This window comes from Mastigoproctus giganteus, chromosome 14 (genome assembly GCF_048544385.1).
Source record: "Mastigoproctus giganteus isolate SK-2022 chromosome 14, ASM4854438v1, whole genome shotgun sequence".
In the NCBI taxonomy this organism is placed as follows: domain Eukaryota; kingdom Metazoa; phylum Arthropoda; class Arachnida; order Uropygi; family Thelyphonidae; genus Mastigoproctus; species Mastigoproctus giganteus.
The window spans coordinates 38,531,993-38,556,896 of NC_143588.1; the positions used below are offsets into that span (position 1 = coordinate 38,531,993).

The 24,904-nt window shown below is 35.8% G+C and overlaps 1 protein-coding gene across 2 annotated transcripts in view; it reads left to right on the plus strand.

Annotated features, from left to right (window-relative positions):
• LOC150075071 (V-type proton ATPase 116 kDa subunit a 1-like) overlaps positions 1-24,904 on the plus strand; it is a 431,757-nt gene that overhangs the window by 112,656 nt on the left and 294,197 nt on the right. For both annotated transcript variants that reach the window (XM_090389279.1, XM_090389280.1), the window contains exons 6-8: positions 374-500; positions 11,606-11,688; positions 20,627-20,720. In XM_090389279.1, the coding sequence (XP_090245405.1) occupies positions 374-500; positions 11,606-11,688; positions 20,627-20,720 (304 nt within the window). The remainder of the gene's footprint in view (positions 1-373; positions 501-11,605; positions 11,689-20,626; positions 20,721-24,904) is intronic.

The window sequence follows — 24,904 nt, forward strand, 5'->3', positions numbered from 1 at the left end:
CAGTATAATTTGTTGAGAAGTGTGGCTGCACTGTGGCATGAACTAGTTGTCCTAGTTCAACTTCAACAAGGTCTTGGAGTGTAAAGATTTTTCAAAGTACTGAAATGGAGTTGTGTATAAAGCTAGATCTCTTAAAAAACATTCCAATTTTCTATTTCAAAAAGTTGGGAGGTATGCATTTATTGCCCATCAAATAGAAAATCTCAAAAAAAATGGTAATTTCTAGGAGATTGCTGATTTTTTGGTTGTTCTACCTACATATTATATAAGTGAAAAAGAAAACGTTCTCTTTGTTTTAATAATAATATATTTTACATTCATTAATATTCATACATTTTTAATATAAACAAATTATTTTTAATTTACTTTTCAGTTTTGTTACGGGTGTAATATTAAGAGAACGTCTTCCATCCTTTGAACGCATGCTTTGGAGAGTGTGCAAAGGAAATGTATTCTTAAAATTGGCTGAAATGGACAAACCTCTGGAAGATCCTATAACAGTAAGATACCCCACTTGAATGAATATTTTAGAAATTGAAGATAATGGTATTAAATGGATTGGTTGTTTCTAGAATACCTGGCATATATTTTGTCAATACTGTTTCAGAGAAGAAGTAGAGGATAGTATTGAAGTAATTACAAAACCTTCCCTCTTGGTTCTCCTTGATGCTAGCTGACAGTGGGATGGAGTTGGGGAATAAATTGACTAAAAATGCAATTTGATAATTGTCAATTATGCCCACACTTCTTGTTACACTGATCTAAGATTTACTCTTGCTTGTGGTGGCTTTCAGCATTATGCTCAAGTTCTAATATGATTCGATCACCAGTTTTGTTAACTACTCAATTTGCAAATGTTTCTCTATCAAGCTCATGTCAGCTGTCTGTTTCTTCCTGCCTTGTAATCCTCCTCCTGTTTGCTTTACTTTCAGCCGCTTTTCTTCTTATTTCAGCTGCTTTTTCATCACTCTGCTAATCTCTATATTGCTTCTTTCATTCTTGAGCTGGTCAGTGACATTATTGAGAAGCAATTTCTCTTGGCACTTTCCATTTTTTGGAGGGAAAAAAAAAAAAAAAAAAAGAAGAGAGAGAAATTTTGAAAATCAGTTGGATATTCCTTCCCCCTCAATTTTACTGTTAAATAAAACTTATCAATAGTTGCAGCCAATAGCTTTTGTAGGAGACCAGAATGCAAAACTTGCTTATTGTCCAAATGGACAATAAGTAATTTTTCTACTCTTAGCCTATTGAAATCTGGTTTGGATTGATTAATAACATAACTGCTTTATAATAGTTGCGAGGTTTAGTGTAGGGAAAAACTGATCCAGAAGATGCAAGCTAATTACAATATGTAGTAAGGTTGTTCAACATAAGCTGTATTTATTGGAAAACCAACATAAGCAATGTGGAATATAGGATTTCATCACTACCGATTAGTTTCACTTACACCATCTGAGCAGACACCTAAAACAGTAATCCAACCAAAGAAAAGACAAGTAGTAATCTTGCATTCTTTTAATGCCAAAAAATGCAAGGTTGAGAATGGCTACGAGAGAACGGCTCCATTACTCGTTCTTATTCTGCAGTTTTAATCAGATTTGCCTTGACTCTGTACCTGGAAAGGTTGTTTGTGAGAAAAAGAACAAAATTGTTATGTGTGTGGTTGGGGTTGTCTGGTGTTCTGGTATGTAAATGAATAATGAAAGTTGGACTTGAGAAAGTTGAATTTCAGTGAAAGGTAAAGAATTCTAAGTGATTAATGGAGTTTAAAATATGAGAGAGACAACAGATGAATTTTACATTTTACAGAATGGAATAGAGAGATTTTAAGCTGCAGAAGATCAAAAACGTGAGATTCCAAATAGCATATCTTCAGTAGGGAAATCAGAATGGACATATGCATAAGTACCGTCTTTGAAGTGAAAGTAATTTTAGGGGAAATTCTGTTAGAAAAAGTAAGTGGTGCTTGGCAGACTACAGGTGGAAATGGACATCACTGAGATTAGAATTGAGACTACGTATAATTGTGAAATGACTCAGGATATCTCTGTATATGTCAAAATAGTAGTTGTAATAGTAGTAGTAATGGCAAATGATTCAAGAAAGCAAGTTTATATAGCATCAGGAAAGAAAAAAAAAACTGTATAGTTCACCCATCCATACCCTCAAATGATTTTTCTAATTCTTCCTTGAATTAATTCAACCCATTCACTTCCACAGCAACAGATGGAAGTCTTCCAAAAATCAACCATCTGCTGGCTGAAGACAAATCTATCCTGCAACCATCCTTCCTAAACTTGAATTTATGCTACCTCATGTGTGTGAAGTCTTAGCAAGTGGAAGAATGCCATTAAATTCAGCTTACTCATTCCGTTCAAGGCTTTTAAACACCTCAATCAGATCTCCCTACAGGTACCTAGTCTCAAGACTGTAATTTGCAGAACTGAAGCCTTTCTAGGTAAGAGCACCCTTTTGTTCCATTCACCAGTCTGGTTGCCCTTTGCACCCATTCCAACAGATCTTCATCCTTCCTAAAGTGAGGCCTCCAGACTTGTATTATACAGTACTTGAGATGCAGCCTAACCATGGCCTTATACAAAGAGATAATCACATCCTTATCCCTTAGAAGCAAAGTTTCTGTATCATTGACAAAACCCCCTTGAGGAAGGGGGTTATACAAAGAGATAATCACATCCTTATCCCTTAGAAGCAAAGTTTCTGTATCATTGACAAAACCCCCTTCAGACATGAAATTCTCTGAACAGTGCAGACATGCCTGGCGGCATGTCTGCACTGTTCAGAGAATTTCATGTCTGACTACATGATTACCCCCAGGTCTTTTTCATTCTCCACTACTCTGAGTGTTAAAAAAGTTAAAATCTTCCATTATAAGACATTCTAGTTTACTGGCCCACTCTATTTCTCTGTATAGCTGTTTGGTATACTCAATCATTAGTCAGTCAACATTGCACTTGTCACCCACGTCAATCGGATGCACAGCCTTAGATTTAATAATATACTTCTTAACTAAGAGCATAACTCCCCACCCCTCCTGTCCTGCAAACTTGTGCAAGTATACATGCACATGTTTTTAGTCTTAGACTAAAAGTCTTAGACTCTGACACAGCCCATGTATTTATATTTTTTCATCATGACCCATAGCAGAGCTTGAAATCCCCAACGTCTTGTTTTCCAGGCTGCTGCATTTTCTAACAGAAGCAGTGCAAAAATCACTGTCATCTCTGCCTATGGCTCTAATTAATATGTTACTCTATCTCCCCCAAACTAGCAGTTTTCTGACTCATCTATCAGTCTCAATAGCATAAGCAGATATTCTTGCACCCATTCTATTTAAGTATCCCATTCCTGTGAAAACAGTATCTCCTGTTAACAAGCATAGAGAAAAATTCTACCCCACGAAACTTGCACATTCTCTCTCTAGGGCCAAATTTATTGACAAGATTCTCAACATGTATATGCCTTCCTATTGTGTCTGACAGAATTGCGGACACTTTCAAATCCTGACTTGTGACTTTGACTCAGCATTGCTCTTCAGATCTCCTACTCTTAATGTCATTAGTGCCAACATGAACTACAATATCGCCTTTTGTGCCCGTAAAAGATATCTGCTCTACAACATCATCTATATTTGCTCCTGGCAGACATATCCTGGTCCTATACCACCTATACTTCTTGCATAAATCTTATCTGTTACCCTGACTTTATAGTCACCGACAATAATCACCTACTCTGGGGCAAGCACATTCTGCCTTGGATATTGCTGCTGTGTATCCTGATGCACAAGTATGCACTCTGGTTTTGAGTTTGGCAGCTGAGAGCTTGATGGTTCCACCATTTTAATTCCTTTGAGGGTATTTACCGTACTCTTCAACCTCTCATAAATACCCGTCAGAACACTGAGTTGGTGCCCAGTTTCTTCACACACTCTGCACTGAACACACATACAAAGAACATAATACAGCCCCCTGGCTGTATTATTTTCTTTGTGTGTCCAGAAAGATCTGCAAACATTGGACAAGTTTCTCATTTTGTTAGGCTGTGATTTGTTGGAGACTCATCCCCTTCGGTTCTTCCCCAAGCCACAACACTCCTGCTACTTTGTGCCCATTGCTTTGCTGCTCTAGTCTGGGGAATGATTTCTGTATAAATAATACAATTTAATTAACAATGAAAATTAATAAAATTATAAATTCAATCGATTAATTGACAGTTCTACACTCAGCTAATAGATTCCGAAATGCAGTTATACGTATTACGCTATCAATTTTTATGTTATGCCTTATGCTATTAAGTTCAAGATACATGTTACGCTATACTGTTATGAAAGCAGTAATAAATACCAGTGATTACTTTATCTCACTCCATCTCACTCCAATCCACTAAACATTAACTCTTTGTGGTCCAGTGTCACATTCTGGTTGTGACATCATAAAATTCCATTTCCAGTCAGATGTCGCGACAGTGCACCCATCAGTACTTCTCTTACGGAATTTGTTTTCTAGCTGTACTGGCTCAATTATTGTACTACCATCTATTTGCATTTCATATAAACAATCTGAAAAGGCAAATCCTTACGTACCAATGTGTGTTTATATTCAGTTATTAAGTATATGTGCTGTTTTTTTTTTTTTTTTTTTTTAAATTCTTCTTTCAGTCTGATGTTGGTGCTGAGAACATCAGCATTTCTGATTGTAAAATTTGTGTTCCTGCTGTACTGAAACTTATTTGTTGTACTGTACTATATTTATACTTCATGTAAAGAATCTGAAACACTAAATCTATGTTTATATTGAATTGTTAACAGCAGGCAGTGGATTTTTTTTTTGTGTGTTGAACTTGGAATGTCTCAACCACCACTGTTGCTGTTTCCAATTATGAAATTTCTTTTCCTACTGTATTGCCATTTATTTATACTGCATATAAACAATAAGAAAAACTAAACTGATTTTATATTCAGTGGTTAACAGCATGTAGTGTTTTTTTTTTTTCTGTCCTCAAGTCCAATGTGGAACCTTGAACAACCGTTGGCTTTCCCAATTATAAAATCTGTTTTCTTGCTCTACTGCCATCCATTTATATTTCATATAAACATCTGAGAAATTCAGTGGATGTTTATATTCAGTTGTTAATGGCAGGCAGTGTTCTTTTTTTTTTTAAGTGTAAAAGTCAGAAAGTAACTTATTCTATGTGTAAAATTGAGAAATCATTAGACTTTCCTGAAGAAATTGGGGGGGGAACTCTTCCAATATGATAGTTTCCGACTGTTCCTTTTGGTGTGATTGGGTTTACGTTTTACTAAATAAACTTCAGGAGATTTTTGGAGTTATTATCAACATTGGACTAAATGAAAAAAATGATATAAAGAAATATTGGTCTAAAGAATGGACAGACAGAATTAAATTTTTGCAGAATGTATTTAGCAGGAAGAGATTTCTGTAGATATTTTGGATATTGCATCTCTGCCCACCCAAAAAGGACAAACAAGAAATTCAAAGTAAGGACTCTAAAAGTAAAAAACTTTGTCAATTATCCAGATGGAAGGTTTTTTGAATATTTTCTTCCAGGAAGAAATATTGAACTATTGAAATATTTTAAACTGTTTTATCATGTTATATTATATATTAGTTCATATAAACCTGAAAATAAACAATTTTTGAATATCGTATTTAAACTAGGCCCAGAGTGCCAAGCGATAGTTCTCAAGCGATTTTTCTAGTGCAATTTTGTAGGGATTTTCCTAGGGCGAGTACTAGTGCTCTAATAATCCCTCTACCACTCATAACGTTACTGCTTCCCTCGCTGAGCAACGTTACTGCTAACCCCACTTGCAATGTTACTGCTATCACTAGCAACGTACTGCTCTCCTCTTCTACTGATCGCTTGGTCATTGCTTGGCACCACTCCTGCCTCCATGTGGCAGGGTCAGTAACCTGGGAGAAGGAATCCCCTCTTCCAGGGCTAAAAGGAGCAGTGATGGATTGCAATGCATATCCACAGCTAGAGCCCATGGGCTCCAGACCTGCTAACTCTGATCCTGAGCATGACTCGAATCGTCTGAAGAGACTACGGACAGAAAAACAAACTACAGACATGCCAGAATTTCTCATAATGCATTCACTATCCACACAACCTATCTGCAAGCTGTTGCCTTTTCTAATACAGAAATGTTTAGAATTGGTTATGGGATCTCCCAAAATGGTTAAAACATCTCCAATCTGGAGACCTGCTAATTGAAGCTTCTAAGCCAAGTCACTCAGAAAAATTGTTAAAATTAACAACTTTTAACAGTATTCCTGTGTCAGTAACAACCCATAAACTCTGAACGCCTCTAAAGAAGTTATCAGCGAATGGGACTTACTAAATGTGTCTGAAGAAGAGATAATTCAAGAGCTTAGCGAACAAAAAGTGACTCATGCACAGAGAATTATGACAAAAAAAGATGGCAACCTATTACCAACCAAGCCCATTATTTTGACATTCAGTACTCCGAATCTCACATCTGCTGTAAAAGCAGGTTACTTAAACTGCAAATTCAACCTTACATCCTGAATCCCATTCGCTGCTTTAAGTGCCAGAAGTATGGCCATTCTCAGACGGCATGCCGAGGCGATGCTGTGTGCCCTATTTGCGGCTCCAAGGAGGCTGTACAGCTTCCACTCCTACTTGCCCAAACTGTAAAGGAAGCCATCCTGCATTTTCTAAAGCATGTGACCTTTGGAAAACAGGTAAAAAAATCCAGAAGTATAAAGTGGAGCATAAAGTCACATACCCTGAAGCAAGAAAGCAAATAATGCTACCATGCCTAGCCGATCATATGCATCGATCACCAAAAATAGCCACTCAGCTGCAACCCAAAGAGATTTCTCCATAGAACCGAATATTTCGTTTGCCACCTGGGCCAAAACTGTGCTAACTTGCAATAAGAAAACTCGGTCAATGAGACCAGCAACACTCCGATCAGCATCCCAACTGATGCTATCTCCACCCAGCTACTATTGAAAACCAGAAGGAAGTGAAACCATGCATTAGCAACATGGAAATGGGAAGGCACACTAGAATTACATGCTAATGATTACCATGGATACAGGACACCCAACCTTTCCCAGAAATGAAAAATCAAAACTAAGCAGACAGAAACCTCAAAAAAAACCAGTCAGATCAATCTTCTTCAAATAAATCCGACCAATGAATAAACTCCTTCAATGGAACTGTAGAGGATTATGCAGTAATATAGATCACTTGAATGATTTACTCATACAAACTAAAGCAATAGGTGTATGTTTACAGGAAACCTTTTTAACACCATGAAGTTTCTCTAAAAATTACAAATTATACTATGTTTAGGCGAGACAGGGATTCTGACACTCCTGCTCCCGGTGGGGTGGCAATTCTTATCAAAACTAACATACTGTCAAGACATCTCCAACTGCAAACCTCCTTAGAAGTTGTAGAAGTTCGGATAGCAATGGGAATATCGTTAACCCTTGCCTCCATTTATATCCCACCAAATTATCCTTGCTCCCAGACTGAACTTTACAATCTTATCAATCAACTGCCACCTCCAATCTGTTTACTCAGCGATTTCAACGGTCACCATCCATTGTGGGGATCTTCCACCATGAATAGGAGGGGCCAATTAATAGAAATATTCCTGGATAACCATAACCTGACTCTGTTGAATTCTGGCTCTCCAACTACCTACAGGTACTACATCAGCCATAGACTTATCCATATGTTCAGCATCTCTTTTTCCAAGCATGGAATGGTTAGTGCTAAGTGATCCATTCCACAGTGAGCATTTTCCTATCATCAGTTCAATTCAAATACAGACAGCATCATGTCATAAAGGCCATACTTCTTGGAACTTTCATAAAGCAGACTGGAAAAACTATTCAACTTGTGTCCTACTTGACAACCTATATGTACAACAAAAACATATTGATGACAACTGATCACATTACAAGCCATATATTATCTGCAGCAGAAATTTCCATTCCAAAATCTGATCAGCTCAAGCATGTACACTGAAATCAGTGGTGGAATGAAGAATGCTCCAAAGTGAAACGAGGAAAAAACCGTGCCTGGAACCAGATTTGCAAATTTCCAACTACTGCCAACCTAATTATGTACAAAAAACTCAGAGCCAAAGCAAGACAGTTGGAAGACAGCAAAACGTGACTCCTGGATTAAATTCGCCTCAACTATTAACAAAAATACTGACACGCGAATCATTTGGAAAAAAATTCAAGCTCTCAATGGGAAATTTCTACCGCTGCAGTCTCTGATAATTCAATGCAATGGGCAGGACTTGTCCTCTCTTACTGACATTGCAAATGCTTTAGCAGAATCTTTTTATAACATTTCTGCCTCTTTTATGTGACCTCCATTGAACGCACTAAAACTGATGCAGAACGTCATAAATTTAATTTCTCAACTAGACTTTCACTTCCATATAACCAGCTATTTACTTTATCTGAGCTGAGAGAACCTTTGAGAAAATCTCCGAACAGCACAGCAGGAAGAGATGGCATTCACTTCAGTATGCTGAAGCATCTGTGTGAAGCTGATCTCTACATACTATTACACTTTTATAACCGGATCTTCTCAGAAAATACATATCCTCTGTCATGCCGTCATTCCTATATTTGTGCTATTCCAAAACCAGGCAAAGATCCTTCTCTAGTTCAGGATTACAGACCAATATCATTGACAAGCTGTGTGGGCAAAATCTTTGAAAGGATGGTACATGAGGCTCACCTGGATTCTAGACTCCAAAAATCTCCTTTCTGATCACCAATATGGCTTCCATAAAAACAGGTCTATCCTAGATGTACTTGATTGTAAAAATTGAATCCAACATTCATAATGCCTTCATCAGGAGACAACATCTAGTGATAGTCAATCTGGATATTCATAAAGCATTTGACACCACATGGCGTCATGGTGTTATTAAAGATGTGCATCAGTTGGGGCTGAGAGGCCATCTCCCTTTAATACTTCAGAACTTTTTAAAATTGTGTACATTTCAGGTCTGATATAAAAACATGCTGTCAACATCTCACATTCAAGAAGAGGGTGTCCCACAGAGTTCCATATTGAGTCCAAACCCTATTTGCGATTTGGGTCAACAATATTTTGGAAGAACTTCCAAAAACAATTGAAGTATACATGTATGCTGACAATTTCACCGTATCCTGCCAATTGCAAAGCATGAATACTATCGAAAGACAGCTACAAATTGCTTTAACAAGAATTCTGTCCTGGACATGATGGATATCATCTCACTGAACAGAAAACCACTACCACTCATTTCTGCAAACTTCGGTCACTTCATCCTGATCCAGAGCTAAAAATAAATAACGTGCCAGTTCCTCTTGCTTGCACTGTCCGTTTCCTTGGCCTGATACTAGACAGGAAACTGAACTTTCAAGTGTGTGGCCTATCTTCGAAATATCTGCTTGAAGAAATTAAATATCCTCTGATGTGTGTCATCCGTGTCATGGGTCGCTGATCGTCATACCCTCATCCATCTTTATAGAGCTCTCATCAGGTCTCGCTTGGACTATGCTTTCCAGTATATGATTCTGCGAGGAAAAGTACTTTAGAATGATTAAACACAGTGCTTTGAGAGTCGCTCTAGGGGCATTCAGAACTTCCCTGGTTCAGAGCCTTTACATCGAAGTTCATGAACCTCCCTTACATCTTCGCAGAAAAACATTACTTCTGATGTATGCCGCAAAAATCCGTAGTCTGCCCTCTCACCCTTGTTGGAGATGTCTCTACAATACTGAATGCAAGTCATTTTACATCAGTAAACCTAATGAAAACCGACCTGCTCCACTTAGATTTAAGGAACTGGCTCCATCATGGAATAAAGAAATCAGCAATATATTTCAGGACAAGACACCACCATATCCACCCTGGACAAATATCTGTGCAATATATGATGACTACTTTCAACAGTGGGGAAAGAACACCCTGTCTCCTTCCAATATTGCACAGTTACATGCAACTTGCACTCTTTCTAATTCCAACACATGTGAAATCTATACAGATGGGACAAAAACTGAGACCCACATAGGTGCTGCTGCAATCTTCCGGTCATTCAGCACTTCTGTCTCATTGCCAGTAGAATGCAGTATCTTCACTGCTGAGCTCTATGCTATAAACTTAGCTCTGGATCACATTATCGAATATCTAATTCTGTCTGCTTTAATATACACTGACTCACTCAGTGCTGTCTCTGCCATAAATACTAATACCAACTCCTCTCACCCTATAATAAAACAGATTCATTCTAAATTACTTGCCTTTAAGTAATTGAACCAAACTGTGACATTCTTCTGGATCCCAGGACATTCTGGAATAGCCGGCAATGAAAGAGCAGATCATGCAGCCAAACAACTAGAAACCACTATTTTGCAGAATTTTCAAGTTCCATATATAAGTTACAAACACATTATTCATAAAGCATGTTATAATAGCTGGTCATTAATCTGGAAAGGTTATCCAGGAAACAAACTCTACCATATAAAACTGGAACCAAAGCTGTGGCTCTCCAGCTTCCAAAAAACAGGCGAGATGAAATAATTTTAGGAAGGCTAAGGATTGGGCATACTCACCTCACTCACCTGTATCTATTAACTAATGACAGCACTCCCCCAATGTACATCATGTCAAATATAACTGACCATTCGCCATTTGTTAGTGGACTGTCCCCCACTTTCAAAATATCCACTTTAAATCAATAACTAATACACAGTCATCAATAAATTTATTGCAGATTCTGGGAGATGATTCTAATGAAAACAAACTATTTACTTTCCTAAATCATTTAGGAATATATCATAAAATATAGTTATTACAATAAAGCTAATATTTCATATTCACCATTAGAAAGACACAATAGGGGCCCTAGCAGCCTATGTGTCATTAAACTCAACAAATATTTAAACTAGTCATTTGTTTTATTGATACAGCTGGACCAAATGGGAAAACAGTGAAAATAATGCAGGACAGGAAAGGGTTAAAATGTGAAAAACCTTTAAATTGTTGCCACTGCTACTGATGAATTGTGATATGTTCACAGGCAAATATCTCTAAAGAAATTATTTTTCTGTTTTTTTTTATAGAAACCAGGCAGGCCAGCTTCACTTTTACTTTCTGAGTTAGTCAAATTTTTATTTAAACATGAATAACAGAGAATATTTTGCTTAGAACTCGAAAGATTTTCCTTTTTTTCGAAAATAAGACAGTGTTTTTATAAGTAAGAAACAGCCACTGCTGCTGTTGTGCAAATCAAAAATCAGTAGAAAAAAAAATCATATTATATTCTAATGGTGGAACATTTAAATTAGTCAAATTCTCTATAAATCCAGAATTAGTCAAATTTAAACAAATAAAATTGTAGTCAAATGTGAGTCCCACATTTTTTTGAATACATTTGCATTTCTCATTTGGTTGACTAGGTAAAATATTATTGCCACTTACTTTGGTGGTTAAGTAATTCACATTTTGAAACTTAAAATGTTTAAATAACACATGATTTTAAACAGTAAATAGATTATTTTAACATTATTTTTAGGGTGATCACGTGCACAAATGTGTATTTGTTATATTCTATCAAGGTGAACAGTTAAAAACAAGAGTGAAGAAGATATGTGAAGGGTAAATATGTTAATGCATAATTTGAAATAATATTTTTTATAATTCTACCACTAATTTAATTGAAACTATTTTTTGTATAGAAAGGCTAATAGCAAAAGTGAAATTCACAAAGGAAAAGACTAGTCTTTTTCAATGTCATGGATCACTTGTGTTGATGCTACCGTACAGATAAACAGCATTTCTTCAAAGGGATGTGTAATGCTCATTCATTATTTGTATATCACTTTGGAGGTTATGGGCACCGTTTCATTGAGAGACTAGAACTCGCTCATCATGCTGTTCATAGCCCATCGACGATTTAATCCACAGTATGAGAGAAACCAAAGGCATACCTGCCTACTCTCTGGATTTATGGAGAATACCTTTTTACTTGATTTGATCTGTTCACTGTCTTGCCATTGTAATATAGATGGTGGCAGAGGTTCTCCATATTTTTGCAATAAATATATAATAAAAATATATTAAAACTGGATTTTTTAAAATTTTGGAAATTCTGTTTATTTTTGTTAATAGAAACTTGGTTTAATAGCCTTGTACTCTGTATTATGTAACCATTTATCATACATTTATGGTGTGAAACTAGTTAATAATGCCTTTCATTAAGATGTTGAAGAAATGCAATATTTCACAGGATATATGTGCAAGATTCTCCATGTATTGTGAAATTTGAAATCAGACATTTACATCAAGGCAATGTAATAGGACATTTTCAGACAAGTCAGCAAAACGACAGCAGGTCGAGTCAGTTTTGTTTGCTGGGAAAAATTGAGAATAGAAGTGTGTTATAGGCCTAATGACTGTGATGAATATACTAAACAGCTATACAGAGAAATTGTGGGTTAGCAAATCAGAGTATTTCATAATGGGGGAGTGGACTGGAATTTGTGGGTTTGTCACTTACAGACTAGCAAGACTTTTTATGGTTTTTTTGGATGATTGTTTTCTACAGCAGCATGTTAGAGAGACAACGAGGAAGCAATACTCTTGATCTGGTGATCAGTAGTGATTCTTCATTCATTAAGAATCTACAGGTAAAAGACTCACTGGGTGGTAGCAATCATAGTGTACTATGATTGTGTACTATAATGTGGAATTTAATTAAATATTTAAGTCAAGGGTAAAGGGAAAGGCTTTTGCTTTCATAAGGGTGATTACAGGAGTCTAGACAGTTTTTTAATTCTGTGCAGTGGGAACAACTGATGATGTTACCAACAGTAAATTCTAAATGGAAGGAATTTCAGGGAAGTAATAAAAGAAGCTACAATGTGGTACGTGTGTTCCTAAAAATCTCCGTGTTATAGTATTTCATACATTAAAAACAACAGGGCTTACGGGTAAAATAGGGTTAAGGGCTGAGCACTCAAAAAAAAAAAAAAAAAAAAAAAAAAAACGTTCAGTCTGGTAAGTAAAACACTAAAAAAAAGTAAAACACTTAAAAACCCAATAAAATTGCTAATATAGGTTTAAACATCTTAAATTTTTAATAAATAAATAAATATTACAGTAAATATAGCCCTGTAATATATACATACTAACTGATATTTATGTTCACTGGCTTTTTTTTTTTTTTTTTTTTTTTATTGTAAAATTTAAAACAGTAAAAAAGATAAGCAATCAGTAACAATGAACATGGCATGCACAAATTGCACAAGTGAGATATGCAGTAAAAGTACAAAGTTTAAAAAATAGGAATGAAGAGATGATTCTGAAAGTTTATTTATGTTTTTTATATGATTGGAGATTTCATGGAAGGGGAAACACATTTCACCATAATAATGTAAAAACCCACAGAATTCCAGCTATCAGTGTTATCGCAAATGGAATAAGATCGAGTTTACTACCCATTTATAATTAGATTGCACTAACAGAAAAGCCCAATAAACCGGATACTGTAAATTTTTTTTATTGTTTTATGGTACTGATCTCCAGAAATGCTCTCCTTTGCTCACGCTATCCCACCTCACGAAATTTCTGTTCAAACAGAAAAATGTGAGCTCCTGAAAATGTGTTATCTGTTATTACCTATTATCCTGTGAATACAGCGAATGACAACAGTATGTCTCCGACCAATACAACTACAGTAAATGGGAAATATAGCACTCACACATTTGACATTTTTTAAGCTTCGTAAACTTGTATATATTGCTGTGCAGGTCGCTATGTTCAGCTTGGTGTTGCCTGGCATTACTTGCAGATGAAATAGCACATGAGCCAATGCGAAAATTGGGTTATACTCGCATTGTTCCTTAATATAGTGGGGCCTTAACTTATGATGGCGCCTCTGTAGCCAGGTGGGCAGGAGCAGCAGTGCATTGCACACGCTTCCTGATAAGACCGGGGTTTGAGCCCGTGACCATCAAATACGGAGGATATGGAAAGGTCAGGGAATGACCACCACATATCCCCGGAGAAATATGGCCTTAGTTGCTAATGCTCCTAAAAAAAAAACAAATAACAATAACAATCGATTTATGATGACATCAACATCTGATATTCTCAGGAACCGATATATCTTCCATACGATCATTTATTTTAAGGACTGATGATATTTGCAGGTACTGATAACTTTCTGATATAGCTGAAACGATACATGGGTGGAAATTTTGAGACGCGTGGCACATGGAACATCACTCATACGATTGTTCTCAATCAATTAACATCTTTTTTATTTTCAACAACTTTGTTAAGTGCGTGGTGCATGGATCATAACTCATATGATTATTTCAGATCTATGATGATCTAAAACTTAAAGCTCCTTCAACCAGAGGTAGTGCTGTGCCTTTGGAAGACTTTAAAGCCAGCAGAGGCTGGTTTGAGTGCTTCAAAAAGGACAAATGTCAAAAGTGTTGAAAAGCATGGGGAGGCATCCAGTACTGGTAAAAAAAAGCAGCTGAGACCTTTAAAATTGAATGCCAGTAGTTTGTTGATCAGGAGGATTATCTTACCCACCAGATTTTTAACATTGATGAAAACCAGTGTACTCTGGAAGTGAATTAGCATTAGCAAAGGTACATGATGCAAGAAAGCAAGCTTATATAGCATCAGCCAAAAAAAAAAAAAAAAAACCTCTTATTTCACCCATCAGTTCACTCCAAATGTTTGTCAAGTTCTGCCTTGAATCTATATAAGCTATCATCTTCTACAACGACAGATGGAAGTTTGTTCCAGCAGTCAACCACCTGCTGGCTAAAGGCATACTTCTGCACATCTATTCTACAACTGTCTTTCCTCAATTTGAATTTATGCCTTCTCAGGCGATTATTCTGTGCAAGAGGAAGAATCCCATCAGCATTGAGCATGCTCAAACCATTCAAGGCTTTATACACATCTATCAGATCACCTCGCCGGTGCCTAGTCTCCAGACACTGTAATTTGCAAAACTTAAGCCTTTCTTTGTAAGAGCAACCCTTTGTTCCATTCACTAATCTTGTTGCCTTCTCTGTACTCGTTCCAGCATCCCTACATCCTTCTTGAAATGAGGCCTCCAGACCTGTATACAGTACTCAAGATGTGGCCTGACCATTGCCTTATACAAGGAAATAATCACCTCCTTATCCCTGCTAGAAACATTCCTGTATATCATTGACAAGACACCATGAGCTACTCTTGCATCCGTCTGCACTGCTCAGAGAACTTCATATCTGCCAGCACAATTACCCGCAGGTCCTTTTCATTCTCTAAGACTGTCAGTGTAGTACCACAGAGTTGATACGTTGCTCTGGGGTTGCTGTTTCCCATATGTAGTACTTTACATTTGTCAACGTTAAACTTCATTTGCCACCTCTCAGCCCATCTGCTCAACCTTTCCAGATCCTGTTGCAGCAGCATAGCGTCAGTAGTGTCCTTAACAACCCTGCCAACCTTTGTATCATCTGCAAACTTGGACATTAAGCTTGATATATCATCATCATCATCATCATCATCATCAATATTATTTATAAATACAGAAAACAATAATGGACCAACACTGAACCCTGAGGGAATCCACTAATAACATTAGTCCACGATGAGCAGTGTCCATTGATTACCACTCTCTGTCTTCTCCCCCTCAACCACCCCTTTATCCATAGCAGCAATTTGCCTCCAATGCCACACTGCTACAATTTGTGCAGCAGTCTTCTATGTGCAACAGTATCAAAAGCCTTTCTAAGATCCAAGTATATAATATCAAAGTTATTCCCTGCATCCAGTTCTTTTGTGACTGCATCATAGTATCCAATCAAATTGGTCAGGCAAGACTTCCCCTTAACAAAACCATGCTGTGTCCGAGCTATAATTGAAGCCTTGTCTAGATGATCCTGCAGTGCTTCTTTAACCAGTGCTTCCATTAATTTTCATGGAATAGATGTTAACTCATAGGTCTATACAGCAGGCTCCTGCTATAACGCGGTTTGCTTTTTGCTGATTCGCTATAACGCTGTTCTTATATTATAATCCATATCTGACTATAACACTGTCACAGATCACTATAATGCTCTTTTACAGATTGCATTTTTGGCATATTTAACGAAATCGTTTCATTTGATGGAGTCAATAGCTTGAAAATGAATAGCAAAACAGCATCAAAATGTTTCTCACGCCGACTTGAGGAATTTTCCCACACTCAGTGAAATTTTCTCACACGCTAATTTAATTGCAGTGCAGTGACTTGTTACATAGTTCCGAGATCAACATTTTAAAAAACGATCAAGTATATTGCTTGTAATATTTGCGTTATATGCATTTATCTGAAGTCTAGTCATCACTCAGTACAGTATTAGACATTGTGCATAATGGACAGTTTACTTGAACATTGTATCATAATTAATGGAACCAACGCAGTTACATTTTCGAAGAGTATAAACGTAAGAAAAAGACTGAATTTGAAAATTAAATTCGATGTTTTGAAGCGAATTGATTCCGGTCAACGACAAGCAGATGTGTGCCATAATTTAGGACTTGCAAGTCTAACTGTAAGAATGATTATAAAAAAAATAAAGAATTAATTCGTTATTTTTTTATGATTGTTCCACTGCAAGCATCTAGGGCTAGGCCGACTATTAGGATTGAAATGGAAAGACGTTAACTAATTTTATTGAAGATAATATCCAATATAGAATTCAGTTAAGTTAAATATTACAAAAAAAAAAAAGAGAGAGAGAGAGATTAGCCAATATGATGATCTGAAGAAAACTCACCTAAAAAAAAAAAAAAAAAAATGTGGGACCATTTAAAACTGGTGAGGGCTGGTTGAATAGATTTAAAATCTAGGGAGAAGTACAAGAGCAGATCAAGGAACCGAAACTTTCAAAAAAGAACTTGTTAAAATTATTGAAGAGGGATATTATGTGTTATACTTCTCAACAAGTTTATAACATAGATGAAGCAGGACTTTTGTGGAAACGAATGTCTAAAAGAAGTTTCATATTGAAAGAAGAAAAAAAACATGCCATGTTTCAAAGCGGCGAAGGATCAGGTGACTTTATTGTTGGGTGGTAATGCTGCGGGTGATTTAAAATTAATACACATTTTAGTTTATTTTGAAGAGGGCCAACCCAAAATCGACACATTTTTCATGATTAAATTCATGATTTTAATTGGAATTTTAAGTTTAATTTTGATACATAAGTAGTTACCTCATAGTTATATACGTGTGCAATGCAGAATATTTTATATGTGCAAATATTTTAATATTAAATATTTTGACCGACATTTGTGCATCTTTTCACTACCGTTTATTATTGATTAGGAAATATCCTATGGCACTGACCGCAACTTACAAATACATATGTTACCTTATGGGAATGCGGCGCTCGCTTAATGCGGATTCACTTAGCGCTCTGTTTTTCCGGAACGAATTATCAGCATTAAGTGGGGGTCACCTGTAATTACTTGTGTCAGTCTTTGATCCTCCTTTGTGAATTGGGATCACATTTGCATATCTCCAGTCTCTGGGTACCTCCCCTGGTCCAAGGAAGCTCTCATAATTATGGCTAAGGGTTTGCTTACTTCCTTTGCTGCCTCCTTTAATATAACTGGATAGATCCCATCCATCCCAGGTGCTTTCTTGTGTTTATCTTCAACAATTTCTCCTCCACTTTACTCTCAGTTATTACAAGATTATCTAGCTTACTGTCAGAATTGAATACACCTCTGGCATTCCTCTCACTGAATAACTCCTCATGTGTGAATGTCGATGCAAAATATTCATTTAGTTTGTTAGCTACCTGAGCAGGATCATCAACAGTTCAACCATCGATATCAAGTGTACCAATCTGATTCATCCCCTTCTTTCTAGAGTTTACATAAGTAAAGAATTCTTTGCTGTTTTTCTTTGCATCCCTTGCCAAAGATTTCTCGTAATCTGCCTTCACCTGCCTAACCTCCTTTGCAGCTTGGTTACAGATTAACTTATATCTATCATAGGCTTCTGTGTCCATGTGTTCAGATGCCATGAAACTTGAATAGTTTCATGGCATCTTCAGACAGTGACATTGACGAAAACCAAGAGGATGGAATTTTGTTGGTTACAGTTTTGTAATTATGCTTCAATAGTTGCAGCGCACACACACATTTTCTGGTTGGTGAATAAAAACTTGAAAATGTGCTCTGTCACTGTGGAAGTGGTTTCAGACTTGATATGTATGATACAAGTTTGTATGAAATGTTTTAATTTTATAACGGAAGTTTGTGGACACCATGTACATTCGATATCTCTGTATATTCATTAAAAATTCTATTGATACTTGAGAGTGCTTTCATAATTGCTTTAGCAACAGTGATATCCAGCTTTTTGACTCAGCAACAATGACAATTTTTTTGCATACCACTTACGAATTGGTAGTGAGAAGTGGTGATCAGTTAAATAGCTACATACGAAGTTTGTTCTTGTTCAAGTATGCAGATTTTCCCTTGAAATACTGGTTGAAATTTTCTTAGGCATTACATTGAATTTGTGCTAATTTTTTAAGAAACGAAATTTCTTTCTGTTTGCTAATGGATTGTATACAGAATTTTTTTCTTTATTATTGAAACTGGTACACTGACCTCTGCAAAATGAGCATTTCCCTATATTGTGGATACTTTCTTTTTACCTAACCAATGATGTCCGCCTTAGAGAGGTTTTGCTGTACCATTATATTGTAGCTGAAGTACTGGATATTATGTTTGTTGCTATGTGCTGATTGGAGAAATGGGAAAAGGTAAAGAAAGCTAACACAAGAACCATGGCAAGCTATGGGAAACTTACCAGACAAATTGGTTTTTCGCAACTGCAGTTTCTCCCTGCATTCTCGATAAACAGATGGTGTGTGTTATCGGTAGTAGCAGTAGAAGTTGAGAACGATATATTGATAGACACGTAAGTGTGAGAGATATGTACCGATTGGTGTGTGAACACAACAGATGATAACATCATAGCATTAAGGATTGATTGACATTATGATACACATATATGGTAAAACTTCAGAACAGGGTGTGTACTCCAGTTTAACATAACATAACCTATCCTTTTTCACCACCCTGCTTGAATCTGTCCCGAATTAGTGGCATAAACTGACATTACCTTTAAGGTTAGGTTAGGAAACCTAACCTTAAAAACGTACAAAGATATCAGTAATATGGGTTTTTTTAATAGTGAAAACACTCATGAACTCCAATAATCTGCTTTTAATAATGAGAAAAAATTAATCATTGCATAGTCTATCATGCCTTCCTGTCAATCAATATATTGCTCTTGACTTCTGCTGCCGCTCCTGATAACATGCACTGTCTGTTTACCGAGACTGCAGGGAGAAACTGCAGTAGCAGCAAACCAGTTTTTCCGTTAAGTTTTCTATGGTGACTTCCTTTACCTTAGCTGAGAAATGAATGGGAAAAATGCCAGATGCACAGAAACAAAATATTTTTGATTTTGCATATAAAAGTTTTTTTTTCATATTTTTTTTTGTTATAAATCATGAATTATTACTATTGTTAATGTGCCTGAAATGTAATACGCTGAATATATTAATTTCTTTCTTTTTCTCTTTTTTTTTTTTTTAGTTATTACTACTAGAAGTTAACTCAAATAATTGCTAAGTAGTATTTAATGGAAAAGAAACTTTGGACTGATACTAGAAAGGGGAATATGAGTTTGGCTATTTGTACTTTAACCTTAACTTTAAACTACAAACTGTAGTTTGAAGTTAAGGTTAAAGTACAATTAGAAAAGTTCACAGATATATTAAACATTTTCTTGTAATCTGCAAACTCAAAAAATATGTTTGTAGAATATCTTATGAATTTTTACCAGTCATATAAGAACTTTGCTAGTGTAGGGCAAAGAGATATAAAATGTTGGTTAGCCAAAATCCTGTGTGTTGATTAGAAAGGTTGTTTCCTTAGATGGGTACAAATAAGAGCAAAAAGATTAATGGAGGATCTACTGTTATGAGAGAGAATGTAATTCTGTGGTCCTGTTGAGTGTATGCATCTATGTGATGACTTGCTTGAAACATATTAGATTCTTGAGATTTGAGTAGGCTTAATGCTGGGAATCTTTATGTTCCTGATTTTTAATATTAAAGTATAGATTGGATATCAAGAAATTTGCTTTCAGTCAGTGGGCTATTTATCACTCAAAGAAGCTATCACCTTTACATTGAGATAGTGTTCGTATAAATTTAATTAGAGAGCACATGCTTTTTTAATGATATTCCTTTGCATCTTTTAGGTTATTACATACAAATTTATATTCATTGACCTGTGGATTTTTCTCAGTTATCAAGAGTAGCATAAACAGTTTTGCTAATTTTTTTTCCCTGTGATTTTATCTTAATAGCAGTATGAACTAATCAGTCTAATTCATTCTAATTTCTGAAATCTCATGCATTCGATTGAAATTATTTCACTTAGTTCTGATTTATGGGAAAGACTAGTTGACTATTTCACAAATAATTTAATGCATTTATTACTGCAGGTTTCGAGCAACAATTTATCCATGTCCAGAAACAGAAGATGAAAGAGGTGGTATGCTAATGGGCATAAATAGCAGAATGGAAGATTTAATTACTGTGAGTTATAATTACCATTAATTATAATAAAGATTGTTATTGTATTGTACACCAGAAAAAGAAATAAATACAAATGCAATTTTCTTTCACAGCAGACCACATCCAGGAGATTCACATATATTATGATTACAAATTCAAATCAAAAGGGACTATGAAGCCCTATTATTATAATAATCTTAAACCATAGGAGAAAACCTCATACCTTTTTTTAGGAGGACTGTTAATCTCTCAACACTCAATCACGAATGATTATATGACCCCCCCCCTGCATAGTCATAAGTAAAGCAAATTAAAATAGCTATTAATAATCATGCCTTCAACTCTCATATCATGTCAAGCGAATTGGAAAGAATTATGGAAAGACGGCGGCCACCAACCTCCAAAAAATCAACCAACATCACATGCCACCATGAGAATTGAAAAACAATTGTCGCAAAAACCTAAAAACGGCAAAACAAATAAATATCCATTAATTCACACATAAATTAAACTTTAAAACCGTTTTTTTACTTCTTTTAAGAGACCACTTTATTCGGTTTATTACCGTGTTCACAAGAAGTACAAACATGATGAAATACAAATTTACCCAGGAATGAAATATTTTATTTGATTAAATTTCTTGTACAAACCAATTATATTAATTTCCAAGATAAAATATACAAGCAGATATTCGCATTACCGATGGGACTTAGCTTGAGTGGATTGGTTGCTGAAATTTATCTAAATAAGATCGAGCAGGTATACTTAATGCCACGTCTCCCAAATATAACATTCTACCGTAGATATCTTGATGATATCTTAATAATTAATAATAAATATATAGTACAGAAGGTCCTGGATACATTTAATAACATTCATACTCAACTTAAGTTCACTCTAGAAATGGAAATCCTGCATCACAAATCCATAAATTTTCTAAATTTCACTTTAACCAGGGTTAATGAAATCATATTTTTTAAAATTTATAGGAAGCCGATGAATACTGGGAAATTTTTGCACCGTTCGAGCTACCATCCTTTTACATATAAAAGGAGCATTATTTTTAATCAGTTTCATAATGCATATAGATACAGCTCTATTTAAGAATCCTTATTGAATGAGCTCATGGAACTGACAAAAAGATTTTTAAATAGAGGTTATTCATTAGGTACCATTATGCAGATTAGTCAACAGGCAAAATATAAATTGGAGATGGTACAACAAATGACAGGGCAGATCACAAACATTTTATTAAAGTTCCATATATACAGCATTGGTATAGACAATTTATTAACATATTTAAGAACACTGAATTTAAGATTGTTGCACAATCGATGAGTAAGCTCCATGCTGTCTTGAAACATAGGGTGTATGTAGTTCCTACCATGGAAGCTCACAATATTGTTTACAATATTTCTTGTGGTGGGTGTAATTCTACTTATATTGACTCAACCCAAAATTTACTTTCGGTAAGGATACAGCAGCATGTGGCATCAGTTAGGTTAGGTAGGACGGGTGCCTCTGAGCTTGCATTTCATGCAATCACTGATGGACATGTGTTCCTTTTTAATGAATCGAAAGTTCTTAATAAACATCGGGAATATTTTAAATCATTAATTGCCGAAACATTAGAAATGAGATTAAATGTTGACTCTATTAATATACGCAGACCTTATAATATTTCGGACTCGTAGACAGTTACGCTCATGCATGAATAGTAATTCATACATTGGTCTATATAAATAATTTTGTGTCAGGTGTCGTTAATTTTATATAAAACGGGGGAGGGGGGTATTCTCGAATCACTTTTGTACTTCTTGTAAACACGGTAACAAACTGAATAAGGTGGTCTCCTAAAAAAAAGTTGAAAAACAGTTGTAAAGTTTAATTTATGTGTGAATTAATGGATATTTATTTGTTTCGTCGTTTTTAGGTTTTTGCAACAATTGTTTTTCAATTCTCATGGTGGCATGTGATGTTGGTTGGTTTTTTGGAGGTTGGTGGCCGCCGTCTTTCCGTAATTCTTTCCGATTCGCTTGACGTGATATGAGAGTTGAAGGCATGATTATTTTAATTAATAGCTATTTTAATTTGATTTATTTATGACTATGCACGCGCAGTGGGGTAGGTTCATATTATAATCATTCACGATTGAGTGTTGAGAGATTAACAGTCCTACTAAAAAGGTATGAGGTTTTCTCCTATAATTTAAGATTATGATTACAAGATTGCTGATACCAGAGATCCTCAACATCAAGATTCTGAGCATCTTAATATCAAGGACAAGAACGATAAAATATATAGAATAAGTTAAAATAAAGCAGTGGCAAAATATATTAACACTAACTTATGAAGCTTATGAGTTAATATGAATATATTAACTGTAACTAGAAGAAACAGTATATACCATGAAAAAAGATACATAAAACCTACATACATAAAGTTACATAAAACCTACATACATAAAGTTACATAGTGTTATGTATGTTGCAATATAATAAAAGTAAAATTTTCATAATTATAAGAACAAATAGCTGATAAGAAAGGAGAGTTTGGTTGACATAGCTGCATAAGTCCGTGGATCAAGCAGAGACACCAAGGAAATCGTCACGACTGCAGAGGAGTAATGCTGGTGGGAGGGACATCCCTAAACAACTTGAGGACATTTCTCTGGTATTTTCAAGGTGGAAACCCTTGATGTAGGCAACTGTACATGGTGGGGGGTGTACTGCCAGTCCTCCAGATTAGTATCAGTGGGATCCAGTGATCACAACATAGGTTCCAGGCTAAGCCTATAGGAATCCAGTGTGTTTGCCATGCATTGCAGCCTGCAGGTGCCAAGTGTTTTGTGACTGAGTTATTTCTGTGAGCTTTCACTGTGATTTTCTAAATTCAGTTTCTTTTACATTCCTCTCCTTAAGAATTCTTTTTATTTAATAGCAGCTCTTATTGCAAAAGTACTGGTTGAGAGCAAGAAAGGAAAGTCACCTTTCTTCATTTTTCTTAAGTCTTATTACTAACTCATACTTATCTTTGCTTGGTCCTCCCCATGGCAGGGCTGGTAACCTTGGCAGAAAAGTTAATCTGACAAGGGCTGAAAGGAGCTAACATGGAATAAAAAGGAAGATATTCATTACTTGAATCTCAAGGCTCATCTTCAAGGATAGACCAAACTGAATTTGACTCATCCCATCCCAACAGATAAAGAACAGAAGGATCCAAAAAGGAATTGACTTTGTTTCTAATTATACATTCCGAAACAAGTTAACTGATTGGTGGACTTTCTCCATTTCTTATTCAGAAATGTCTTGAGAATGCTGCTGGGTCACCTAAAATAGTTAAAGCTCTGGAGATTGAGTTATAGAGACTATGAACTATAACACTCTGAAGCCCTATTTAGAATATCAAACCTTGCAGGTATTCCAGTCAAAGTTACTTGCTACCCTAAATACTTCTAAAGGCATCCTGTGTGAATGAGCTTATTCCAAAAAGGAATTAGTCCAAGAGCTACAAGAACAGAAAGTTGTACAGCCATAGAGAATTAAAATCAAGAAAGATGGTGAACTTGTAACTACACACACAGTATTATACTGACCTTCTCCACACCAGCTCTTCCAACTACAGTTAAAGCTGGATACTTAAATTGCCACATATGACCCTACATTCTAAATCCTGTTAGGTGCTTCAAGTGCCAAAAATTTGGCATGCTCAAACAGTGTCCAAAATGTGGATCCAAATAGACAGACAGATTGCACAACAGAAACAGAGTATGTCTAAATTGTAAGGGTATCTATCCAGCTTACTCAAAAGTCTATGAAACCAGGAAAACAGGAAAGAAAATACAAAAGTATAAAATAGAACACATAGTGACTTACCAAGAAGCAAGGAACCAAGTTTTTAAGTTCCTTGCACACATAAGCAGCTGCAACCCAAAAATACACATTGGAAGGAACTTAAACTGAAGTATCCATACCACCATCCACATCCATTTCCAACTGGGCTTGGGCTGTTCTAGCAAGTTCACAGCAATCATTTAAAGAACATGTCGAGGACCAAGAAAATAATACCCCAGTCATTATACTCTAAAATAATAAAAAAATAATACCCTAACTACTCTCCATCTCATTCAGTTACTGGAAGTCTGAAAAACCCTACCTATGAAAGACTTTAACTGCAGATATGGAAATTAATGACACCACCAAGAA